General features: G+C 43.3%; 1 protein-coding gene across 3 annotated transcripts in view; it reads left to right on the forward strand.

The window, feature by feature from the left end:
• The window catches only part of PLCB4 (phospholipase C beta 4), a 237,214-nt gene that overhangs the window by 205,372 nt on the left and 4,499 nt on the right, over positions 1-27,343 (forward strand). For all 3 annotated transcript variants that reach the window (XM_063125320.1, XM_063125321.1, XM_063125322.1), the window contains 11 exons: positions 1,583-1,787; positions 4,216-4,304; positions 5,314-5,464; positions 5,659-5,708; positions 7,657-7,722; positions 9,588-9,703; positions 15,902-15,977; positions 21,267-21,442; positions 22,145-22,246; positions 24,174-24,231; positions 25,830-25,916. In XM_063125320.1, the coding sequence (XP_062981390.1) occupies positions 1,583-1,787; positions 4,216-4,304; positions 5,314-5,464; positions 5,659-5,708; positions 7,657-7,722; positions 9,588-9,703; positions 15,902-15,977; positions 21,267-21,442; positions 22,145-22,246; positions 24,174-24,231; positions 25,830-25,916 (1,176 nt within the window). The remainder of the gene's footprint in view (positions 1-1,582; positions 1,788-4,215; positions 4,305-5,313; positions 5,465-5,658; positions 5,709-7,656; positions 7,723-9,587; positions 9,704-15,901; positions 15,978-21,266; positions 21,443-22,144; positions 22,247-24,173; positions 24,232-25,829; positions 25,917-27,343) is intronic.

Raw genomic sequence — 27,343 nt, forward strand, 5'->3', positions numbered from 1 at the left:
TTTTTTTTTACCATTTTTCTTCCTCCATGGAAGAAAAAGCTATTCAGATCCAATTTAGCAAGGTGACTGTGAGATTTGTATTCTTGAGGCATGTGCAAGAGAGGTCTGTCCCACAAAGGGCATCGCCCACAACCCATCAGAGAAACATTAACCTTGGCAGCCTTTCAGGGCAATGAGACTTGTAAAAGAAGGTAATCTATGCGTAGGCATTATAAAATTTATTCTTATACATCTGCAAATGCAGTCTTGGGTAGTAAGGTACTGAAAAAAAATGTTTTTGGGGTGATAGAATTCTCCCACCTGAGATTAAAGTGCTGTTGGACATCTCACAATAAACTGTTCTTCCCTTCCAACCAAGAGAGGAGCAGGGGGAGGAATTGAACTTACCATAAAGTTTCGTTCTTGGTGATGGTAGGAGAGCAGTTTATTCTGCCTGAGTTCTCAGGCTAAGATATTTGGAATCCCTGTCCCCTAGAATATGGACTTCTGGAGACTTCCTGATTCCTGTTCTCTATAGCTTGTTCTCTTCGGTGACAAGGGTGATAATATATTTAACTTTCTTAATGGTTGCTTCATTAAGAGTTCAGTGTTTTTAGGGTTATTGTACATACTCATGGGGAAGGTAGGATTGTTCCTCTATCTTGTATTTCTCTCTAGGGGGGAATGCTAGCCATTTCTGCATCGGTAGGGGGAGATTTAAATCAAAACACACTGTTTTCCTACCACTATCAATAGAGAAATTTCACGGTAAGTCCACTTACTGATTTTACAAGATTTTGATAGTCAGAAACTTGACCCCTTTCTGAGGCCACAGCTAGACCCAAGGTTTATCCTGGGATCATCCAGGGTTCACCCCTGCCTGAGCACTGGATCTCCTGTGTGTCACCTAGATGAACAGGTTTGACCCCTGGATGATCCAGGGATAAACCTTAGGTCTAGCTATGGCCTGAGATTTGGTTCCTGCAGGCTTGCTTTACCTTGAATATTTATGTATGAGAGAGAAATGCTTTCATCCATCAAGGGTTGTGTTGCTACCATTGAGTCTATCGCATCCCAACTGCATGACCAGAGAATGTAGACCTTATTGAGAGTGGAGTTAGAATCACCTCCAAAACCAGCAACACAATGCCAGTGTAGATTGTGTATCAATGTAGCCATGGATGGTATTGTTTATATCTCAACACTGCATAGCCACAATAAACTCCACACCTCTGGGATTCCTTGTCCGTTTCCAAAACTAAACATTTTTTATGCTTATCACCTTCTGCTTGTTTTTTTTTCTTTTTCTTACTCCAATTTCCTTAGTTTCCATTTTTAGAATGAATATCCAAATAAAAGTAATCAAAAGAGTTCTTCAAAGGGCTATTTTCATAGCCACCCCTTGCTATCCACAGTGCCTCAAAGTATACTTCTGGAATAGAGTGTTATATTATTGTAGAGATATAACCAGGCAGCACTTCTCTGGGCTGAGACTGTTAGAAACTGGCCTTGGACATGGTTCTTGGATTCCTTCGAAGATACCCATGATAGAATATGTTGTTTTGTGATTATCAATAACCAACTTCGTTCTTTGGTTTCCTAGGTTATTCTACCAGACCTTGCAGTCTTGAGGATAGCTGTTTATGATGACAACAACAAATTGATCGGACAAAGGATATTGCCTCTAGATGGTCTGCAAGCAGGTTATAGACACATTTCCCTCCGAAATGAAGGCAACAAACCATTGTCTCTGCCAACAGTCTTCTGCAACATTGTCCTCAAAACATATGTGCCTGACGGTTTTGGAGGTAAACATTTGAATTGGTGCCATTAACTCTGAAGATTTTAGTAAGCAAAAATTAGGGATATACATTTCCACCATAAAAATCCTAAAGATGGAGAACTTCTAAACATTTCTTAGGCCAACATAAAATAATAACTGCAAAAACTTAGGCTGGATCCAACTGATGTGAGTTGCACTTAAATCCCATTGAAATCGACAAGAAGTAGTCATGATGACCTTAAGTTATTGCCCTAATATGGTTTGTGGTTTTATGACCAGCACAGCTACCTTGGCTTTTTAAGTCCCATTGATTTCATTGTGATCCTAGTGTAATTATCATAAGCTGGATCCAACCCTATAGATTGCAAGGGTTGTGAAGATGGATAGGCTTGGAAAACTAGTGTCCTAAACTAATTAACTTCAGTAATATCTAGTGTGGTCCTCAAAACTCATTTGTGATGCCTGCAGACTCTTTTTAGCATTCTGAGGGTGCAACCCTCTCCTGATGCCTGTCAGCCTCTGAACTCAGACGCTGATGGGGTATCCTATGCAGAGTGGGAGAAATGTGGAGGTAATCGTCACCTCTGTGCTTCTCCTCTCTGCATTTTTGCTAGACAGACAGTTTTGTCTGTCTTGCTATGGTTCTGGGATCATGGAGGAAAGAAGGCTGGGGATAGCTCACATCCCTGCTTCCCCGGTCCCCTTCTCTGTCCACCCACTGGAACACCCCCTTTCCGTCCTCTCTGAGGTCACTTTTGCAAGCACAGAGAAGCAACCAGTGCACTTCTCTCTGCATTGGCTGTGAGGGGGAAGGGGGAGGTAGCTCGGATTCCTGGGTCCGAGGTGGGAGCGCTGTCTCCGACCTCAGATCCAAGAATTCGAACTATCCTATGGACCCCTCAGATGCTGTCTAGGGGTCATTGCATAGCGCTCCTCAAGGTTTACTTTTGAGTGTGCGCAGGTAGAAGCAGTCTTGATTGATTCTGAATGGCCGGAGTTACCTAAGGCTTGGAACAGGTTTATTCCATACCCACCCTCCAATGGTGTCTTTATTTTCCACCATAAAGATGAATGGCTTCCATTAACTTACATGGGAAAAGTAAAGCGCTGGACTTGGGAACAAAGCTGCAGTTAGAGCTAAGCCTGCCAGCTTCCCCTGCCACCGGATGGCTGACCACCACTGCTAGGGGCTTCTCATGGGGTGGGGAACTACGTCCCTCTTTCTGCTCCTGAAGGCTTTTATATTTCCAGAGCATCCTTCCTCCACCCCAAATGAAATGGAGAGGCACCAATGACCGAAGGAACTCGGATCAAAAGGACAGAGGCAATGCAGAGCCTCTTGACCACCCCACCCACAGATCTGGCCAACAACCCCAAACATTCCTTGCCTTGTTCCTTCTTAGGGTCTGGAGACCATGGTCACTTTGAGGCAACAGCAGTCAGTACGGCCAGTTTTGGATAACAGATGGCTGGGGGTGATGGGAGCTGTAGTCTGACACTTCTGGAGGTCATCAGGTTAGGGAATGCTGCCTTATAACAATGGTCAGTGGTGGATGGGTGAAAAATGAAGTCTCCACCTCTACCCTCTTGCCATTCAGTTGATTGCAGAAGCTATTGTAGGAAGCAAAGCCAAGGAGTGGGCCTAGACAAGTTACTCTGCTTGGGGAATGAAGTAGCGAGTGAGTTGGGGAATGGTTCAAAGCCTGTATTCCATCAAACTTGGCTAGTTTTGTTCTTTATCTATATAATTTTGTATGTACATAAAGGAACAAGTGTTTTTGTAAAACGTGCCGTGAGGGATGTATTTGGGCTGCAATTCCAAGAAGGTGTATATGTATGTATATATGTGCGTCGGTGTGTGTGCGCATCCAGATTTCACCACCACAACAACTTTCACCACTGAAGAAGAAATTCACTTTTAAGTGAAAAAAGGGGGGGGGGAAGCGCTGATCAGTTGTCAGAAGCACTGCAATGTAAACTTCAGCTAAATCTCCCATTACACACATCGTTATCTGGTAGTGGCAGGTGGGCATTTTCCATCATTGGTGGTTACCCCTCCCACACAGGAAGGAGGCAGGGCCAGCATGCTAATTTATTCCTCCTCTGGAGGACCTCCCAACCTCCGATGCTGGCCCTGCCTCGCCTTAGGAAAGCTGAGTTTTGTTTGATCTCTACAGAACCCAACCAACAGCTAAATTTGCTAAATATTGTTTCCCCTCCTCCTCCCTCCCTGCCCAGCTGTCATATGCTAATTAGAGCCTGTTATGGGCCATACATTTCTGGGCCACTTTTAAGTCTACTGCAGCTTTCCACATTATTAGTCCGTGATGAAGAGGTTGGTAGCATCTGACAAAATTACGCATAGAATCTTTGTAGAAATTATCTGACAGGTTTTGAAGGGATCTGAAGTGGAAAATAACTTGACGACTTTACTTATTTTAAATTTCCTTTAGACATCGTGGATGCCTTGTCAGATCCAAAGAAATTTTTATCTGTCATGGAGAAAAGAGCAGACCAGATGAGAGCTATGGGGATTGAAACCGTAAGTAGTAATTAACGACGGATATGAAAACGATTTGCATTTTTACTTAAAGCCTCTCCCAGTAAAAGATTAGAAAGATGAGAGGGGCTGAGGAGATTGGCCAGCTTTCTCTTTTTCGTTAACGTTAGGTAAGGTCCAAGGTAAGGTTTTTGGGGCTAGAGCGACATATTTCCATTATCAAAATGTTTCTAAATTTATTTTTCTGCCTAAGACCAACAGTATATCCATGAATTTGGGCAGAGAGCTTCAGCTATTGGGTGGTACAGAAATAAAAATGTGTGCATGTATGTATGTATGTATGTGCAGGTCATTTGTGGATCCTCGGCTATTAAAAGTCCACAGCAGTTTTTCATTTTGCACAGAGACTTCATAGTTTCCCCAGTAAGTTTGAACAAGTGGAACTACAATACATTTTTGAAGCATCTATTCATGGCTGACTGCCTTTTCTAGGATACTCCAGTCCGTTCCCCCTCCCCTGTGATTTTCCATTCACCGCCACCACCACTACAGTAATCAGCATTCCATGCCCACTGGGCATGCTCAGTCCTCAGTGGGCTGTTTTGATTTTTTAATGTATCTATTTCTGCAAAACCTTGGAGGTCCCTCAGGCCTGCTGATACATCCCTCTTCTATGTGGATGAGGCTGTTTTGGCTGTAAGGACCCGCAGCTGCTGTTAGTATATGTGATATATTATGTTAAGGTTTCCAATGGTGGTCTAAAGTATGCACATAGACACACACACACATATACATTTTCTACCCTGTTCAAGACATATGGAGGTGACCAGGTTGGAGAAGGCTGCCTGAAACCTTGCCTTGGGCTCTTATCATTTAAATACACATCTGACTACTTAGTCAGATGGCTGGTGGCCACTGTGTGAACAGAGGGCTGGACTAGATGGACCCTTGGTCGGATCCTGCATCAGGGCACTTCTTAGGTTCCTTAACTGTTGCCACTAATTCCAGATTGTCAATGTTTTTTTTTAAAAAAATGCCTTGTTTCTTGCAGAGTGATATAGCTGACGTTCCAAATGACACTTCAAAGAATGATAAGAAAGGCAAAGCTAATAATCCCAAAGCAAATGTTACGCCTCAGACGAGCTCTGAACTTAGACCAAATACCACTTCTGGTGTGGGACCTGGAATGGAAGCTAAGAAAGGTAAACGTGCATCTGGAAGAGTTCAGAGGTTTCTATGACACGCTTATGGTCCTTATGGCACATGAATGTGAAATGCTTTTTGCCCTCCTTTATAGTAATCAGCACACCTTTTCAGCCTGCTTGAGTGACTCGCTAAAATGGAAATTTAAAATAGTATCAATCTGTACATTTCTATTTTTTTATTTAATTTTTAGGTATAGATCTTATTCCTCAAATAAAGATAGAGGACTTAAAGCAAATGAAGGTGAGTCAATGCAAAAACTTAGCAATATCTTCCTAAAACCTGGGTGGAATTGTTTGCCTTAGGGTAAAATAACATTGACATTAAAATGTTATGGGAGGCCGATTGGAAATCATGAGGCTTGAGTGGTACAATGGGTTTGCCTCCATACCATACAGGTTGCTTATTGAACGATTAACCAAGTCTGTTTTCCTTTTTTGTGGCCTCTCTCTAACCCCCTCTAGAATTCCAAAATGACCCTTCTTGGCATTTTTGTTACTTTCTGGAGTAAAATTTTAATTTAGTACGCGCAGAACCCAAAGGGAACCTTTTAAAAAGGTGGAGGGGCTGAAAGCTGAGGAGCTGTTAGAAACAGGAAGCCTGCCTCCTTCTCTTCTGGTACCCTCCCTCTCACCCACCCACCATTGCATATTGCTGATTGCTTTCTACTGTGATGCTTAAACTGGGAATTTGCAAGAGAGAGGGAACTGCTTGAACAAGCCAATGGTCTAGACCAGTGGTTCCCAATTAGCTAAGTACTGCAGACCCCTTGCTTTTCAAATGCCAAGCCATGGACCCCCTACTTTTGAAAATTTTGTTATCTCTATGGTAGTTACCTGTGCGAAGCATTTTTTGGGAGAAAATAAGGGGTAGCCCCTAATAAGCAAAGGATTTTAGGTATACTAAAAAACAGACCATAAAATTTGTGTTATTACCACGCAAAAATGACAATGATTCATAGTTCATAATGACATAGATTCATAATGACATAGTTAGGAATATAAAGACGAATTTAATTTTACTAACGTCTAGTTTACAATTGAACAAATTATGGCATGTCTAGTATCAACTAAACCTAAATGTGATGGGAGAAATCATGCCTCTATTTGTCCCGAACAATCCCTTCCACATTCGGTTCAACATTTCCTACTTTTAATCTCAAATCTGGATCAACATCGAGCCGACTTTTATGCTTGTTCTTCATATAACAAAATGTCAAAAATGTTTGTTCACAAAGATATGTGGAACAAAAGGGAACTAGATGTTTCAAAGGTTTTTCACCTAACTTTCTTATAATCAGGAAAAAACTTCACCCAGAATTGATCCAGTTTATATTCTTTGAAAAATGATTTCAGTGAACCATCACAAGTCACGTCAACAAGTGCACCTTGCTCTTCCGCAGATAGAGTTGTGAGTTGTACATCACCACATTCAAAAGGATGCCTTATCCATGAGTTTTCAGGATTAGGTGCAGGGAAGTAATCTCTGAAGCTAGTCGCTAAATCACGCAGGTGCTTTCACGTGTGACATCGCCGTTGAAGCAAACAGACGGCATCTTTTCTTTTATTAAAATGCAGACCTTGCAGAGCTAATATGTGAATGGTGCCACGGACCCCCTGGGGTCTGTGGACCACCAATTGGGAACCACTGGTCTAGGCCACCAGGTCTCCACTTCAAATCCTTGCAGGTGTTAGTTAGGTATATAACATTGCTTCTTCATGCATGTAACCTACCCAAGTTTTCCAGTGTATTAAATTTGTGATGTATCTAAGTTAGGGGTGCAGTACCTCAGGCCTGGAGTCCAAATCTGGGGCCCTGGACTGGCCCCTTGGGGTCCCCCCAAATGGCTGTGCCACTTTAGTTGGTTTCTTGGCTTTTGTGAAGGGGTTATCCCATTCTAAAAGGTTGAGATGCTTCCCCCAAGGCATAATTATGGTAGAAAGACCTTTAAGCTAAAATATGTGGGTATTTCTGGCTCTGCCCATCACTGAAATGTGCCTCCCACACACACACAAAACCTCCAAAATGGAATTTGGCCCTTGGGCTGAAAGAGATTCAATGGCCCTGATCTCAGTCAAGACAGATCTGTGCAGGTGCCATTCTCAGCCTTCTAATGATTTTAAATGCCTTACAGAGACATTAATCTCCTTTTATTTTTATTTTTTATTTTTTTATTTTTAATGGGGAGCAGGCATATATAAAGCATTTGAAAAAACAGCAAAAAGAATTGAATGCATTGAAGAAGAGGCATGCAAAGGTATGGTGATTTTTTTAAAAGAGTTTCTGCTGGAGTGTTTTGCATCAGTTTTCTATTTTCAGAGATGGGGCAGCAGAACTTAAAACCAAGATTGTTATAATGAATGGCACACAATTGATTAGGCATTTCTGTATGGCTCCCATCTACGCAGGTAAGCGCAGCATCAGCTATATGGAATGCTAGCGCTTGTCCACACGGGCACTTTGCCCCTGGAGTGCTTCGGGGTGGCGGCAGGCGATCTACGTGACGCAGCCGCCACTCCGAAGGGATCCAGGGGCAAAGCCCCGAAGCTCCGCACTAAACAAGTTGGGGACTTACCCTGACTTTTTTAGATTGGAGCGAGGCTCTGCGCTTCTGCAGAGCCTTGTTAAGGAAGAATAAATAAAATTTAGGTGGCGGGGGGGTTGATTTGATTGATTTTATTTATTACATTTATATACCACCCCATAGCCAAAGCTCTCTGGGCGGTTTACAAAACTTAAAAACAGTGAACATTAAAAAAAGTATACAAAATTTAAAACCATCAGAAACATAAACAGTATAAAAACAATGGTATCCATTTAAAAACAATAGTTCTGGGGTCCGTTAAAAAACAAACACACTTAGCGTTGTTAAATGCTGTTAAATACCTGGGAAAAGAGAAAAGTCTTGTCCTGGCGCTGAAAAGATAACAATGTTGGTGCTAGGCGAGCCTCGTCGGGGAGATCATTCCATAATTGGGGGGGCACCACTGAAAAGGCCCTCTCCCTTGTTGCCATCCTCCAAGCTTCCCTTGGAGTAGGCACTCTGAGGAGGACCTTAGATATTGAGTGCCGTGTACGGGTAGGTTCATGTCAGGAGAGGTGTTCTGTCAGGTATTGTGGTCCCAAGCCAGGGACGGTGCACCCCATTCTTCTCCCCTTGCCCCCGCCCCCCGGCAGTTAGCTGTAAATGTGATCCTTCTCATTTACAGCTAACAAAAACAAAACAAAACATGTCAGCCCCATTTTCCCCTTAAAACCCCCACTAACCAGAGCAGAGGGGGCATGGATGCTCCCAGGCGCCCCCGGACCGGCCTCGTGCCATTTGTATGCATGCAGCAGCTGGTGAAATTCCCTCTTCACCACAACAGTTAAAGCTGCAGGAGCCCTGCCCCCTTGACCACATACAAAAGAGGGCAGGGCTCCTGCAGCTTTAACTGTTGCGATGAAGAGGGAATTTCACCAGCTGCTGCATGCATACAAATGGCACCTGCTGAAATCCCCTTTTCTATGCAACTGTTAATGATACAGGAACCCTGTCCCCCTTTTCCTATGATCACCTTAAGCTGGGGTGGGGACTTGAACCCGACCCTCCCAGAGCCTCGGCCCACATCATTGTAAGAGCACTACCATTGTGCATGGTACTTTACTTACAACAAGAAGACAGCGGGAGAAACTGAGGAAGAGGAGGAAAGTGAAGACATGGTATACAGGGGACGAAAGTGCAGTTGGTGTTGTTTTCAATTACACATACTTAGGGCACAATTCTATGCAAGTATAGAAAGAAAAATGGTGTACAACTCCCATCATGCCCTAGCCAGTCATGTTCTTTTCCCCCTGTCTAGAAATTATAAGCATTTTTTTCTGCCTCAACTTGTGTAGGATTGCAATTTTAGAATTGGTTATCAGCCGCCTTTCCCAACATGCCTTCCAGCAGCAAGGCATGCAAATTCAGGGGCCAAATGCCCAACCAAATAAAAAGGACTTCATGCAGTGTCAAAACTCTTTCAAAGGTCATAATACCAAGAACCAGAAGTGCTGATTCTGACCTTCATACGTATAGGCTGAGACATACATTCGAACGCCAAACTGTAGCCTGACAAGCCCTATTGTTTTCTTTTGCAGGAACACTGTGTTATGCAGAAGTTACACTGCACACAAGTTGACAAAATAGTAGCACAATACGACAAAGAGAAGTTAGCTTATGAGAAAATCCTCGACAAGGCCATCAAGAAAAAGGGGTACAGTCTTTTTAAAATGGCTTTACAAATTGTTTTTAATTTGAGGATATATCTGTTGCATTAATAGATCTTTTAGTTCTCTCTTGTTTCTGGTTGTCCCTCAAGGAGAACCTAGTGAAGCTGAATACCTTGTGTATAAATATCTTTTTTGTTTCATAGGCAGTTTTAAATCAGTTTTATCAACCTGCTTAGAGGATTCAGGAAGGGGAGTTTGAATCTGAGCCTGTTTTCTGCAGGCCTGATATTTGGCTTGGAGGAAGAGCCTGACGAAAGCCCAGGTTTCCCCAATTTTGGACCCCCGGATGTTGTTGGACTACAAATTCCACTAGCCCCAGCCAACATGGTCGGTGATCATGGATGATGGGAGTTGTAGTCCAACAACATCTGAGGAGGATCCTTGGCAGGATGGGAGGTGGCATAATGGTTGTCATTTTGATTTTAGGTGCAAATATTTCCAAGGGTGGCACTACCTAATACAGCTACACAAGAGTATTGCGCTGTGTTGGCAGTGCAGGGGTTAGAGGTCCATATTGGCTGATCTAACCTGGTGTAGTCAAGTTTGCCAGGACCAGTGAAACCTCGAGACCTTTCTATTGAAAGAGTGCACGCTTATTAAACACATCTTCGGAGGCATAAAGAATGCTGTACTTGTTTTCTTAACAGTCAGGGTTTTATTTTAAACGTAAGTTTGTCATTAAATATCACAGACACTTAGCACACAATTTTTTTCAGCACGGATTAAGTGGTGACCCCAGTGTGGAGGGGCTACCCAATCTGGAATTCAATCATAGATGCTATCTAAGCTTAATACCTTTTTGACAACCAATGTATTAATGCATCCAACTTTGCCTTCCCTCGAAGGGTAAACTATTTCTGTGAGTAATATTGGGTGCACAAAAGGCAATAGTCCTGTTCAGATTTCAAATAGGGTAGAAATGGGGGGGAGGAAAACTGAGTTTCCCTGTGTATAGCCCAACATATCCAGTGTTCTCTGCAAAAGTAGAGAGAACAAATTGTGCATTCAGACATGAGCCTATCCTCTTTGGAATACACACACATGTGTCCCTTTACTCAAGTTCCTATAAGAGTTACAGTCCTAGGGCCATTTCCTCTCTTTTCAAAATATTATTCTTTTGCATGCATCATATTTTTTGGGTCTTTCCCCTGCATATCAGAGGGCAGTATCCAACAGTGTCATTCAACAAACTCAAATAATGCCAGCAAAGCTTTGTCAGATCTTTCCATTGCACAAGTGGTTACACATTGCACTTGTGCAACCCATTGTGCAACTGCTTGCACAACCAGTGGCACAAGTATAATGCACAACTAGTTGGACATGCAAAATGCAACTGATTGCACAAGCATGGCGTCAGTTGGATTCTCCTCTTATACATAGTTTGAAATCTAGTTTCCACTGGTCATTTGGACTAGCGGAATAACACAGTTGGATACTGCCCATAGCTAGAACAATATAAGAGCCCTTCTGGGTCAGACCAAACGCCTGTGTATTCCAACATCACTGTTTCCAGCAGTGACCAGGTAGATGCTTCCCAGAATCTCACAAGCCAAGCATGAAGGTAACAGCCCTGCTTCCTTGTGGCTTGCCCCCAGCTGCATCTAGCCGTTCCATCTAGCCATCATTCTGTTGGCCCTTGATAATAGCTCCTCCATGAATCAGTCTCATCCCCTGTCAAAGCCACCCAAACGCTTGCCCGTTACCACTTCTTTTGGCAGCAAACTCCAAAATCAAGTGTTGCATGAAGAATTACTTCCTTTTGTCTATCCTGAGTACATGACTAGAAATATATGGAGGCTGCATAATTTTCAGGCTGGGGTGGGCAATAGAACGACACTTTTGCACATTGACAGATGAGCAGAGGCACCCAGCGCACTTGAGCGAGGGATTTCAGCTGTGCACTACAAATGCCACTACATGTCTCAGAGTCTCTAGGGAATCGACACGTTCATGAATTAATTCACAGATGCCCATGTGTTCAATTCACAGATTAAAAAACAGTCCATTTCTTCAGGGAGGAAAAGAAAGGAAAATAACTAGGCTGGCCCCTATGGAGGGTTTAGAGCAGTCTCCCCCCAACCTGGTGCCCTCTGGATATGTTGGACTACAACTCCCAGCCGGCTGGAAGGCACCAGAATGGGCGTGGCTGGTTCAGTCTCATGGTATGAGGTCCAAGCTAGATAGGATAGAAGCAGGATGCCTTTGTTTGTCCCTGAGTCTCCTGTTCTACATATGAAATGGGATGAGTAGGTGAGGGGCGCTGAACCTTCCCCCATCTTACCCAGGGCTGGCCTCAGACATTTTGCTGCCTGAGGCGAAGAACAAGATGGCACCCACTCCCAGTTTACATACAAAAGCTGACTAGACTGTTTCTTCAATGCTGGTGAGGCAGCAATATCCTCCCTTGAACCTGAAGGCAGCAGGCTAGCTTAGGGAGCATAGGGCAAGTCATGAGGCACCCAGCTCTCTCCTCCAACCTCTTGCTGACACCTTCCACTGGGGAGCCCAGTTGGGTGCCTGCAACATTCCTAATTAAGGTACTTTACCCCAGCTTTGAACATAAAAAGAGCTATATGGAACTGAATCCTCCCTCACCTTATCTCTGATCATAGCTAGATGGGTCGAAATCGCGAGGCGATCCCCGCGATCGTCCCTGTGCATTCACATGACGCACAGGGGATCCCGGGATCAGGGAGGGATGATCACTCCCTTGCTCTGGGATCTCGCCCTCCCCTTTAGGCCTAGTTTTTCTGTGGTCGCGGGCTGAGCGTGTGGCCGGGCGCTGCGGTTTGTCCTGGCTCCTCGTGGTTCCTCGCGAGGAGCTGGGACCTGCACACGGGGCACAGAGCTCCTCAGGAGCATTGCGCCCCTCAGGGGTGGGGGGAGCGGGGAAAGTAAAAAATTTTTTTTTAAAAAAAGCTACCTTTTGCAGATGAGCGTTTGTGTGCTGCTCTCCCTTTAAAAATAAAAAATGGCGGGTGCGACGCCTCTCCCTCTGAGGTCATCACGTGCTGCGTGTAAACAGAGCAGGGATCTCGCGATAAAACAATCGCGACATCGTCACCTCTCTGTCGTGCACTAACAGGTAGGTCTAGCTAAGGCCTCTCTCTCTTCAGGCACCTTTTCCCCCACTTAGCCCACTTCCAGTATTGGAACTGAGCTAGAAAATATTCAGAATTTGCATTCTATGACTGGCTTCTCTTCTCCTCTAAAGCAGCATAAATACTAGACTAAGCAGACTCTGATTGTGCCTCTGGAGCTTTGTGTGTGCCTTCCAAAATGTCAAGCCTCTCTGGCACCTGTCTTTGCAAAGCCATCTATCCTATGGTAACAACATCCGTTTTTAATCCTCTCAGTTGTCCAGAGGGAGCACAAGGGATATCAGGATTTCCTCACGTTTTCAGTGTGGACTTCATAGCAAGGAATTTTAGAAGATAAAAGTTTTTGCACATATTCATAAATGAAAACTGAATTGGATAGTCAATAAGTAAATTAAAAGTTAATTACTGCATTCTTGCCTAAAATCTACAGCAGTATGCACCCACAGTAAAAACAAACAATAATAACAGCAATAAAAAATATTATACAAACCTAAAAACACACCTTTAGCAACCAGAACTAACACCAACTGCAGTCTTAGGGGCAGGCCAAAAGGGCCACCCCCAATTCACCACATCATCTACAGGTGGTGAATTGGCAGTGACTATTTTGGTTCCATTTTAATGGTCACAGTTCCCCCCTCCATTTTTTTATTTATTTTTTTTGAGAGGAGGGAGCTTACCATGCTACCATGGGTGGGTGTGGTCTCTTCTTTTCTTATGTTTCTGTCTTCTTTTCTCTTTTGTTATTAATTCCCCTGCCCCTGCTCCAGTGTGGTTGCCAAAACTCCGAATATTATGGCATCACATGTAGAGTTCATCAGACTTTACAAGGAGGAGATGGAGGGATGCCACTTTCTGCAGCATCCATGGAACTGCCATTATTTATTTATTATTACATTACATTTATATCCTGCCTTTTTCCCTCCAAGGAACCCAAGGCAGCGTACATAATCCTCCTCCTCTCCAATTTATCCTCACAACAACAACCCTGTGAGGTATCCTGGGCTGAGAGTCTGTGACTGGTCCAAAGTCACCCAGTGGGTTTCCATGGCTGAATGGGGACTAGAACCTGGATCTCCCGATCCCAGTCCAGCACCTTAGCCACTACACCACACTGGCTGTCCGGTGTCTGTTGTCAACCTAATTGTCATTTCAATAAGGGCTACACATTAAAATAAGTATAACTACTACATATTAAAATAAATATGGCGGCTGAGCTGAAGAGATCAGCCTTATGCTACGTTCTCCGGCACAAGCACGGAAGCTGTAATGTGCAGTAAAACTTCCCCCATGTTTTTACATCAAAGGTGGCCCCGTTCAGAAGACACCTTAAACCATGGCTTTAACCGCAGTGGTTAAGCCAGAAAGCCAGGCTGTGTTCAGAAGACACCTTAAACCACGGCCTTAGCTAGACCTAAGATTTATCCCGGGATCGTCCCGGGGTCATCCCTGTTCATGTAAATGACACACAGGATATCCCAGGAGCAGGCAGGGACGACCCCGGGAAGATCCCGGGATAAACCTTAGGTCTATTTATTTATTTATTTATTCAAAATATTTATATCCCGCCCTAGGTCTAGCTAAAGCCCACAGCTTTAACCATGGTGAATAAGACAAAAAGCCTAATTCACTGTGGTTAAAGCCAAGGTTTAAGGTGTTTTCAGAACATGGCCTGGCTTTTTGGATTAACCATCATGGTTAAAGCCATGGTTTAAGGTGTCTTCTGAACAGGCCCACTCTGTATTTCCCTTCGCCCCTATCATTGGCTGCCGGTGGCAGGGGTGGGAGTGGTGGCAGATAAACCTAAAGGTACCGTGTAAGTTGGAATACATGTTACAGTGCAGAAGAGTTGGGTGAGGGGACATAACACAGGGCTGCTGTTATTGGCAGCCGCCCCTGTTGATTGTAATGTGTAGTTCCAACTGAAGAATATGGGGGAATGTTTTGGAAAGAAAAGAAAAAGTCAAGCTTATTGCTTTATTGTTCTAAAATTTAGGATCTATGGTTTGCATATACTCTTAAATTTATGCTCTAAAAATTGAATAAGCAAATTATCATTAATTATTACACAAGCACTGTTGTGGACATTCTCTTGTTGTGGTGGTTATTGTTGTTGCAGTAGTTGTTTTGACAACTAAAATCTTGGCTATTTAAGCCAGGAGTGCACAACTTCCTCTGCCCATAGCACCTCATCTAGTTTTGGATGGGAGGCTGGGCAGCATGCACGTATGTGCACGTGCACACATACACACGCATATGTGCACACATATGGCAGGAAAAAAGATGGTGTCTCGGGGGGGGAGAGTTTAAGATAAGAGCATGGTTTCTCCTGTTGGTGCTTGTGCTGGATAGGAAACTCCTATGAGTTTTTTCTCCGCCTGCATCTGGGCTGCAAGATAAAACAGCCACGGTCCCAACAGCTCTGTGGGCCACGTGCAGGCCGTGGATGATCTCCAAAACAGGGCTGTCTCAATGGATTGGGTTGGGAAGGGAACAGTTCACACATGTTGGCATTCCCTTTGCCAATCCCTTTGCTGGGTCTCAGAATTGCACAAGCATTCCACATTTAACACCTATGCAGAAACAAGATTCTGCAATTTACTAGCAGGAGGAAGCGAAAGGGAAGAACTACCCATTTATCCTGGATGGTTTGGGAATGTTCTTTCCTTTCCTCGAAATTAACAAAACACAGATTCCCCCAAGTCTCACATTCTGATGATAAAATAGGTGTTTTAAGACAGAAATAAAAATAACGATTTCCTTTCTTGATCTTGGATGTGAGCTGTTAAGAAAACAAGAATATTTTTGAAGGATATTTTTTGAAAACCTCCCTTAAGGAGATAGGCTTAGTGAATGGATCTACATAGACATAATCTATACAGTTGAGTCGTTGTTATCCTGAACTGAGTAGTATTTAATTTAGATATCAGCAAGCCAACAATATGTGAAGTGTGGCTCGTTTGTAAAGGGGGCATAATGTTACTGCAATATATTTAGGGATTTAGTCATCTAACGTTTATTAGAAAGTTCTAATATATGATGCTTGCTTGAAATTTCTGTTTGTTTGTATGTTTATTTTAGAGGAAATAATTGCCTTGAGATGAAAAAAGAAATAGAAAATAAAGTTCAGATACTAACATCAGATCATAAATCTAAGGTAAGAGAGGGATGCGCCATTTTTCCAACTTCCCAAGCTTCTTAAAGAGTCACACACACCCAACCCCAGTAGTTTATAAGTGCAGTATGTAGTGTTTGTTGTTTTAACTTCCTTACACTGGTTTGAATCCTAATTTCCTCTCTTGAGTAGAACACCGCACATGGAATACACCCACTGGTAGAAGAGAGGGAGGCTTTTTCTAAAATCAATTCTTCCTTCTCCCTGTGCCCTCTGATCATCTGGAGGGTTAGGGAAGACGCCATCACAACATGGGCGGCGGGGAAAGAGAATTGGCAAAAATTGCCTCCCCACCTCTTCCTTCTGCAATTAGGAGTCTTCATTGGATCAGAGTCCCTTCCACGAGCAGAACAAACCTTTCAGCGAATGGAAGCATTCTGCAGGACCCAAGCCATGCATCCCAGTTGCACAAAGCTATAATTCAGTTTTTCCAGTGTATATTGGATGCATAAACATGCTTGGACTTATTAGACTACAGGTTCCCTGTGGAGAGTAGCTAGCTTAAAATGGCCAGGTACTTCTAAAGGCACAGGGTTGGAGACAGTGATGGCTTTGCTTCAGCTCATGCAAAGCGAGGCACCTGCTTTTCACTAATCCCACCTATTTTCTGCATCCCTCCATGTCATTTCCCACCCAGCAGCTTTGAGGGAGGAGAAGGGGGCTGCAGTGGGTGGGTGGAATCAGCAAAAATATGGCTAAGGATGGTGGAGAAATTCGCCCCATTCTTATTTTAATGCTAACTTGCCTCGTGTGGTGCAGATTGGTAAGCGGCAGTTACTGCAGCCAAAACTCTCCCCACGGCCTGAATTCGATCTCAGTGGAAGCTGGTTCTCAGGCAGCCGGCTCAGGTCGACTCAGACTCCCATCCTTCCGAGGTCGGTAAAATGAGTACCCAGCTAGCTGGAGGAAAGGTAACTGCGACTGGGGAAGGCAATGGCAAACCACCCCGCTACAAAGTCTGCCAAGAAAACGTCAGTGAAAGCAGGCGTCCCTATAGGAGTCAGCAGTGACTCATGTGCTTGCACGAGCAGTTCCTTTCCTTTCCTGCTTCATTATGCACTTTCAAAGCACTATGGGATCTGAAACTTGGGCTGTAGCTAGACCTAAGGTTTATTCCAGGATCATCCCGGGTTCGCCCCTGCCTGAGCGCTGGATGCCCTGTGTGGCACTTATGAACAGGTTTGACCCCAGGACAATCCTGGGATAAACCTTAGATCTAGCTACAGCCCCGGTTATCCTTCAAAATTAGCATCTGGAATTACAGGTAAGCATGGTCTAGGAGAACAAAATGAAGCGGGACATAGGCTGATAGAATTCTGCCAGGACAACTCACTGTGCATAACAAACACTCTCTTCCAACAACCGAAAAGACGGCTTTATACATGGACTTCCTCCAGCAAAGGAGATTGTTACCTTGTCGTGGTGCTGGAGCTTGAGCACCTCAAGGATGCCATGAGCTAAACCATGAAGGGACACCCAAGACGGGAAGGTCATGGTAGAGAGGTCAGACTAAATACAATCCCTGGGGAAGGTATTGGCAACCCACCCCAGTATTCTTGCCATGAAAACTAAATGGATCAGTACAACCAGAGATATGTCGGTATACCATCGGAAGATGGGACCCCCAGGAAGATGGTCAAAATGCTACTGGGGAGGAACAGGAACAGAGGATAAGTTCAACTAGCCCCAGATGTGATGATGCAGCTAGCTCAAAGCCGAAAGGACAGCTAGCAGCCGACGGTGCTGGTGGTGAACGACGAATCCAATGTTCTAAAGATCAACACACCATAGGAACCTGGAATGTAAAACCTATGAGCCAGGGCAAATTGGATGTGGTTATTGGTGAGATGGCAAGATTAAATATAGATATATTGGGTGTCAGTGAACTGAAATGGACTGGAATGGGCCACTTCACATCAGATCACCACCAGATCTACTACTGTGGACAAGAGGATCACAGAAGAAATGGAGTAGCCTTCATAATAATAAAATGGCTAAAGCAGTGCTTGGATACAATCCAAAAAATGATAGAATGATCTCAATTCAAATTCAGGGTAAGCCATTTAACATCACAGTGATCCAAATATATGCCCCAACCACAGATGCTGAAGAAGCAGAAGTAGATCAGTTCTGTGAAGATCGGCAGCACCTACTGGATAATACACCAAAAAGAGATGTTATTTTCATTACAGGAGACTGGAACGCTAAGGTGGGCAGTCAAATGACATCTGGAATTACAGGTAAGCATGGTCTAGGAAAACAAAATGAAGCGGGACATAGGCTGATAGAATTCTGCCAGGACAACTCACTGTGCATAACAAACACTCTCTTCCAACAACCAAAAAGACGGCTTTATACATGGACTTCACCAGATGGCCGACACCGAAATCAGATTGACTACATCCTTTGCAGCCAAAGGTGGCAGACATCTATACAGACAGTAAAAACAAGACCTGGAGCTGACTGTAGTTCAGATCACGAACTTCTTATTGCACAATTTAGAATCAAACTAAAGAGAATAGGGAAGACCCACAGATCAGCTAGATATGAGCTCACTAATATTCCTAATGAATATGCAGTGGAAGTGAAGAATAGATTTAAGGGACTAGATTTAGTAGATAGGGTCCCGGAAGAACTATGGACAGAAGTTCGCAACATTGTCCAAGAGGTGGCAACAAAAAACGTCCCAAAGAAAAAGAAAACCAAGAAGGCAAGATGGCTGTCTGCTGAGACACTGGAAGTAGCCCAAGAAAGAAGGAAAGCAAAAGGCAACAGTGATAGGGGGAGATATGCCTAATTAAATGCAAAATTCCAGAGGTTAGCCAGAAGAGATAAGGAATTATTTTTAAACAAGCAATGTGCGGAAGTGGAAGAAGACAATAGAATAGGAAGGACAAGAGACCTCTTCCAGAAAATTAGAAACATTGGAGGTAAATTCCAGGCAAAAATGCGTATGATCAAAAACAAAGATGGCAAGGACCTAACAGAAACAGAAGACATCAAGAAAAGGTGGCAAGAATATACGGAAGATCTGTACAGGAAGGCTAATAATATCGGGATAGCTCAGACGGTGTGGTCAGTGAGTTAGAGCCAGACATCCTGAAGAGTGAGGTCGAGTGGGCCTTAAGAAGCATTGCTAATAACAAGGCAGCAGGAGACGACGGTATCCCAGCTGAACTGTTTAAAATATTGCAAGATGATGCTGTCAAGGTGATGCATGCCATATGCCAGCAAATCTGGAAAACACAAGAATGGCCATCAGACTGTTAAAAATCAACTTATATCCCCATACCAAAAAAGGGAAACACTAAAGAATGTTCCAACTATCGTACAGTGGCACTTATTTCACATGCCAGCAAGGTAATGCTCAAGATCCTGCAAGGTAGCCTCCAGCAATTCATGGAGCGAGAATTGCCAGATGTACAAGCTGGGTTTAGAAAAGGCAGAAAAACTAGATACCAAATTGCCAATATCCGCTGGATAATGGAGAAAGCCAGGGAGTTCCAGAAAAACATCTATTTCTTTTTCATTGACTATTCTAAAGCCTTTGACTGTGTGGATCATAACAAACTGTGGCAAGTTCTTGGTGGTATGGGGATACCAAGTCATCTTGTCTGCCTCCTGAGGAATCTGTATAACGAACAAGTAGCAACGGTAAGAACAGACCACGGAACAACGGACTGGTTTAAGATTGGGAAAGGAGTACGGCAGGGTTGTATACTCTCACCTTATCTATTTAACTTGTATGCAGAACACATCATGCGACGTGCTGGGCTTGACGAATCCAAGGCTGGAGTTAAAATCGCAGGAAGAAACATTAACAATCTCAGATATGCAGATGACACCACTTTGATGGCTGAAAGCAAGGAGGAGATGAGGAGCCTTATGACAAAGGTGAAAGAAGAAAGTGCAAAAGCTGGGTTGCAGTTAAACCTCAAAAAAACCAAGATTATGGCAACCAGCTTGATTGATAACTGGCAAATAGAGGGAGAAAACGTGGAGGCAGTGACAAACTTTGTATTTCTGGGTGCAAAGATTACTGCAGACGCTGACTGCAGCCAGGAAATCAGAAAACGTTTACTTCTTGGGAGGAGAGCAATGACAAATCTTGATAAAATAGTTAAGAGCAGAGACACCACACTGACAACAAAGGTCTGCATAGTTAAAGCAATGGTATTCCCCGTAGTAACCTATGGCTGCGAGAGCTGGACCATAAGGAAGGCTGAGCGAAGGAAGATAGATGCTTTTGAACTGTGGTGTTGGAGGAAAATTCTGAGAGTGCCTTGGACTGCAAGAAGATCAAACCAGTCCATACTCCAGGAAATAAAGCCAGACTGCTCACTTGAGGGAATGGTATTAAAGGCAAAACTGAAGTACTCTGACCACATAATGAGAAGACAGGAAACCCTGGAGAAGAGGCTGGTGCTAGGGAAAGTGGAAGGCAAAAGGAAGAGGGGCCAACCAAGGGCAAGATGGATAGATGATATTCTGGAGGTGACAGACTTGACCTTGGGGGAGCTAGGGGTGGCAACGGCCGACAGAAAGCTCTGGCGTGGGCTGGTCCATGAAGTCACGAAGAGTCGGAAACGACTGAACGAATAAACAATGTTTGTGAGCTTTCATCTATTATTTTTTTTTAAAAAAATCTCAAAGTTTAGAATAAAACTAACTTCAGACTGGAGAAATTCTCAAAGTTTGAGATGGATCAAACATTAAAAAAAAACCTGGGATAATGATAAAACGGAGAGAAACTGAAATCAACTGATTTGTCCCTCCAGATGTGTCCATCCTTTCCTGGCACAAGTGGAAGTATTTTCTGCTAGTGCAGAAATTCCATTAGATAAAAGTCTTCTTCTTTTTTGTAAAGTCACTATGGAAGGAAGCATTAAAACAAGAAAAAGTGTTTAAGCCCTCAGAGGTACTTGTCTTGCTGGACGGCCCATATCCGTAATCTGTGATTGCATTCTTCCAGTTCATGTATGTAAACAGGTGAGTAATAAAGTTTGGGGAACATGCCTTCAGCAATGATAAAAGGCATTGTAAAATAAACTAGAGAGGCGGAATGGCCAGAGTCCATTTCATTTTCTTGCTTCTTGTCCTGAGCATACCCATTGATTTCCTGAGTTGTTCCATGGTAGTTCCTGTTTTTTATTAGGAAATCCCTTTCTTCATGTATTTGCATTCCTTTCTAAGACTGCGGACAAAATAGCCGATAGCCTCCCTTTAAAAGGGGAGCCTAGGAAGTACTGACTCAGCCTTCCTTTCTGCAAGGTAAAAGAAATTGTGGCGCAGCACACGAAGGAGTGGTCGGAGATGATCAACACGCACAGCGCCGAAGAGCAAGAAATGCGCGACTTTCATCTGAGCCAGCAGTGCGAGTTACTCAAGAAGCTGCTCATTAACGCTCATGAACAGCAGACCCAGCAACTAAAGCTGTCGCATGACAGGTGAGCAGGAGGAGGTCTTTGAGGCTTGGAGTTGATTCAGCTCATTTTATGAAATTGCACCGCTATAGCAGGGAAGTGCTCTGTTCCCTAAAAACGTGGAGGCCAGTCTTCACTATGGGACTTCATTATACAGGGCCTGACATATAGAGAGCATCTTCTGATGTCACTAGTGTATGTGGATGCTTTCTTGTTCATAGTCAGTCTTAAAAGTTGTCTTTTAGAGAGAATGAGAGAGAAAAGGAGGGAAAGAGAGAGAGATGGGGTAGCCCCATCTACCTCTGAAGGGTAGCCCCATCTGCCTCTGAAGGGTAGCCCCATCTACCTCTGAAGGGTAGCCCCCATCTACCTCTGAAGGGTAGCCCCATCTACCTCTGAAGGGTAGCCCCCATCTACCTCTGAAGGGTAGCCCCATCTACCTCTGAAGGGTAGCCCCATCTGCCTCTGAAGGGTAGCCCCATCTACCTCTGAAGGGTAGCCCCCATCTACCTCTGAAGGGTAGCCCCATCTACCTCTGAAGGGTAGCCCCCATCTACCTCTGAAGGGTAGCCCCCATCTACCTCTGAAGGGTAGCCCCATCTACCTCTGACATTGGCTATGACCCCTTGGGTTCAGGCCCCACCTACTGCTGGCATGTGACTCCCAACTAATGACCCCCCTAATTGTCCTAATTTCACTTCTCTTTGTCCTTTTTTTTTTTTTAAGGGAAAGCAAAGAAATGCGTGCCAACCAAGCGAAAATTTCTATGGAAAACAGTAAAGCCATAAGCCAAGACAAATCTATCAAAAACAAAGCTGAAAGGGAAAGGTAAACATTGTATTTCATTGTGGGGTGAATTGGACCGTTGGTAACGGCCTAGTTGTGTGAAATTTCTGTGGAACGAAGTCTGTTTTCAACTTCATTTTGGCCTTTATTTTAAGCAACGGTGGTTATGTCGCTGGGCCTTTCTTAGGCTTGTCACTTTGGAACATGTGTCTGGAAACATTGGCTGATACATAACAAATTTGAGCTCTCGCACATGTGAAGTCAAGCACAAATATTCATAGTAGGAGCTGCTGAGAACAGAAGAAGGGGCTGATGATAAAGAGAGCTGGGAACAAATTGGCTGATCGAAAAGGCCTGGAACAGGTGAAGAGAAAAAGTGTCACGGTTGAAATAACATGGGCTGTGCTTTGGGAATTTAAAACATAGCCTTCCCTTGTCTAGAGAAGTAAAATTTCCGGAAATTTTGAAGCCATTGGGGGGGGGGGGGAAATGGGTTTTTTCCGTTTTTCCCGGAAAAAAATGAAATTTTCGGAAAAATGGAAATAATGCAATATTAGCACTTTTTTACAGATTGAAAGTCTGTTACTTTAGGAACATAAAATGTAATTATGTCCAAGTTGGTTTGGCATAAAATTATTACATTTGGTATATTAAAAGTACAGTGTATTCAAACAATTATTACAAATTGAATTTACTTTTTTACTTTTTTTGGGGGGGTAACAAATGGAGCTACAAGCTCCTGAACTGTTAGGAACTGAACTGTAAGGAACCTCTTTGGTTCTGCCAGTTTGTGAAGAGCAGGCAAAAAACAATTTTAAAAAACAACAACTGAAGAAACCACCAACATTAGTAACAAAGAAAATTATTTATGTCTCCGCTAGTCCTCCAGTGTCAAGACATAAAGCCCCCATTCCCATAAAAAGAACTGAGAAAAAAGGGGGAACCAAGATTCAATGACTATGCATGAAATTTAATCAGACTCATCAGTATTAGTTTCGGTCTCTGCTTCCATGGAAGTGCTGCCCCCTAGAGGCAGAAATGCATCTTCCTCTTGCATTTGAGAGTTGTAGTCTCAGTTTGCAACCTAGGTCTTGCTTGTCCTTGGTGCACAGACATTGTAAAACTGATACTGTACATAGTTTTTAGAAAACATTTGGAGAAGTAAATATCTGAACACCTTGTCTTAAACATTTTATTCATCATGCTAAAATAAAACATCCCATAATCCATTTTTTCTTCATTTTTTTCAATTTTTCCAATTTTTTGGAAAAAAACCCAAAAAAGGCTTTGGAAAAACCTGGAAAAAAACTGTTTCCCCCACAAATTTTTCCCATGTTTTTCCAGGCCTTCACATCTCTACCCTTGTCTCCTAATGACTACTATTATTGAGTTTGCCCTGTGAGACAGGCCACAGTCATTGTTGCTCCCATTTTGCAAATAAATACCTACTAAAGCGGAGAGCAGCTCACTTGATTAAAGCCATATATTGAGGCCATTTTATTTATTTTATATCCCCATCCTTCCTCCAAGAAGCGTGGAGTGGCACTTTAGTTCTACAACGTATGAGAGGTCCGTTATTACATTTTGTATCCCACCTTCCTACTAAGGACCAAAGCAGCATACGTGTCGTCTCCCCGCTTTATCCTCGCAACTACCTTGTGAAGTAAGTTAGGCTGAGAGACATTGACTGACCCCAAATCACTCAGTGAGCTTCAGACTTCAGTAGTGATTTGATCTTGGGTCAACCTAGTTCTAGTCCAACAATCTAACCACCACATCAGTCGTGGTCCGAGGTGACCTGTGGCCGGGAAGGAGACTGTCTCCATCTGCATGGCCTTCCGCGACATGGCACCAGCCATTTTCCCTGCCCCCTTCCCTTTGGGGCTGCCACTGCACCCCCAAAGGTTCACCTTTTTCTCGCTGACTTTTTAAAAAGTGGATACTACAGTGTTAGCAATGTCTTTTATAGGCGTGTCAGAGAACTGAACAGCAGCAACACAAAGAAATTTCTGGAAGAGAGAAAGCGGGTAAGTAGTTCCCTGTCTCATAAATATCTACATCAGGGGTAGGCAAACTTGTTGGACCATGGGCACATTTGGCAATTTACGAAACTGTTCTGGGTACCACCGCAAAATGGCTGCCATGGGAGGCATAGCAAAGGACAAGTAACCTACTCAAAAGACTGAGGATGAGGCAGAAGTGTGTGTGTGTGGGGGGGGGGAGCCCCAACACACTAAACTAGGGTGACCATATGAAAAGGAGGACAGGGCTCCTGTATCTTTAACAGTTGCATAGAAAAGGGAATTTCAGCAGGTGTCATTTGCATATATGGGGAACCTGGTGAAATTCCCTCTTCATCACAACAGCTAAAGCTGCAGGTGCCCTGCCCTCTTTTAAATCTGGTCACTCTAGTATAGCTCCTGCAGCTTTAACTGTGGTGATGAAGAGAGAATTTCACCAGGTTCTCCGTATATACAAATGACACCTGCTGAAATTCCCCTTTTTATGCAACTGTTAAAGATACAGGAGCCCTGTCCTCCTTTTCATAGGGTCACCCTACACTAAACAATTCCTTTGAATCCACAGAATCCAAGTGGGAGTGTTAAAAGATACCCACCTAGTTGTTAAAAAAAACACACCTATAATTTGTAATCATCCTACATTTAAAAAAGAAGACAAGACTGTAACTTGCAATGAGGGGCATTTGAGGAGTTAGACCCAGACTAAATTAATAGGCATAGTTTGGTCCCATGGAAATTAATGTAAGAAGTTAGTCATGAGTAAGTTAAGCACAAGTCGATTTCAGTGGGAGCTAAGTGTGAATAACTTAGAGTGCAATCCTATGCATGTCTACTCAGAGGTAAGTCCCACTGAATTCAGTGGCTTATTTCCAGGTACTTGTGTGTAGGATTGCAGCCAGATGTATATCTGTTGTGAGGGAGTTGCATAGGTCAAGGGCCACCACTGAGAAGGCCCTATCTCTAGTGTTCTCAACCTTACTGTGGGTGGGGCCTCTGAAGATGAACTTTACATATGAGCAGGTTCATCTGGGTGGAGGCCAACCTTCCCCAGCCTGGTGTGTTAGATAGCATCTCCCATAATTCCCATGCCCAATGGGAATTATGGGAGTTGCAATCCCACACATCTGGAGGGAACCAATTTGGGGAATGGTGGCATAGGCAGTCCTTCAAATAATCTGCTCTTCCACCATCCATCACATAGAAAACTCATAGTAAGTGTAGTTATGCTGCTGTTTTAACTGGTCACCTAAGTGGTTAATTTGCAGTGTATGAAATAATACTGTGCTGAATTTTCTCCCATAAAGAACATTGGTGCGAAAGGGGGCCTTTGGGGAGCTCAGAAGCCTCCTCCCCACTCCGGAGATCTAGCACATCCTTTTCATGTTTGTGGCTGTTTGCAGACACTGTGCCCCCCACCTCTGTTTGTCCTTTGGCCCCATTTTGTTTAAAATGTACCTCACAAGATGCTCACACCCATTTGGGGGATCACGTTGTGTGTGTGATGACACTGTAGTTGTGTGTGTGATGACACTGCAAACAAAGCCCCGACAGCCACTGAGAGAAGTCTGTGTTTCATCTTTGCATTGGTCTGTTTTTGCATATAGCTGGCAATGAAGCAATCAAAGGAAATGGATCAGCTGAAAAAAGTTCAACTTGAGCATCTAGAAATTCTGGAGAAACAAAATGAACAGGTAATCAATCCTGTGGTAGCCTATGAGAGCAATGTGTACATGTGAACTACAACAATTATCCATGTGATTGGCTAGACCAGGGATGGGGAAACTGTGGCTCTCCTGATGTTATTGGACTCCAACTTCCATCAGCTCCACCTAGTATGGCCAGTGGTCAGAAGTGATGGGATTTATAGTCCAACAACATCTGGATGATCTCAGGTTCCCCACTCCTGAGTAAGATGGATTGACTATGAATATGACACGAAATAATGAGCAGTCAGGTGGGGGCAGTGTGTGTTGGTAAATTATTTTTATTACAAGTACTAAAAAACACACCAAGGTGGCTGGTGCCATCTTAGAAGAGGCATATCCACCCCTTCTCCGACAAACAGTAGGGGAAGACATGAGAACATCATATAAAAGTTTCTTTTTGAAAATTTATACGAACTTAATCAATTGATTAACATAATATAACCAATATAGGTATTCAAGGTTGACTTCATTGAATAACAGCCTTCTGTGTTTATCTGTATCTACAGAATCCTGTCTTACAGAGTTTTTCTACACAAGGCATTTATTCTGTGTTTGTCATCCCCCTTATGGGTTGTTTATGGGTTCTTTAGATGACAGCATGACCCTCCAGTTTTGCTTCTGTTTTTAAATAGCACTTTCAGCAAGTTTTTTTTAAAACTGGGGGAAATGAAGTATTTAAAGAAAGTGAAAGAAAACAGTATTTCCACTTGTGTATTTGCGCTACTCTGCTGCTGTATCACAGTGCCACCTAGAGATTATGTAGCAGAAAAGCAGGAAAGGAAACACTCTTTGTTTAGTGCTCGAATCTCTACTTTCAAAACCGAAAGTAGATACAGAAGATGAACAGCCTTATGTAGAAAAGTCATATTGCCACCTTCAGTCCCATCTGTTAATTCCAGTCCTGTTCATTTTCAGTGATGGCACAGAGTTTTAAGAGTCATACCTTCACTATGCTGAGATCCTTAAATGTTTGTGTTTTCACCATTTATGGAGGTCTGACTATAAAGGTAGTCTGACATCTGGAATGTGCATAATGTTCCAATAGTTTTCATTCAATATAATTAATAAATAAGTAATACAATCCAAGGCTCACTGAAACTCATTCACATAGGAGGAAGCCATGTTTCACACTGTATCCAAACCAAATCTTAGTTGTTTCTTGTCCTAGAAGGGATGAGATTTAGTGGGTCCGTATTATACAACACTATGAATCACTTCTCATAGTTTTATCATTTCTGCTACAATTCTGAAACTATTTATATGAAAGTAGTTAATAACTTATTAAGAAAGAAGCTTCAGGATTGATACATTGAAATGCTGAGACCTATGGCCTGGTTTGTCTGTTTTAAAATTTATTTTGACTCAATTAATTTAATGTTATTGAATTTTATGGAACACAGAGGGCATTAGTG

This window comes from Elgaria multicarinata, chromosome 4 (genome assembly GCF_023053635.1).
Source record: "Elgaria multicarinata webbii isolate HBS135686 ecotype San Diego chromosome 4, rElgMul1.1.pri, whole genome shotgun sequence".
NCBI classification, from domain to species: Eukaryota; Metazoa; Chordata; class Lepidosauria; order Squamata; family Anguidae; genus Elgaria; species Elgaria multicarinata.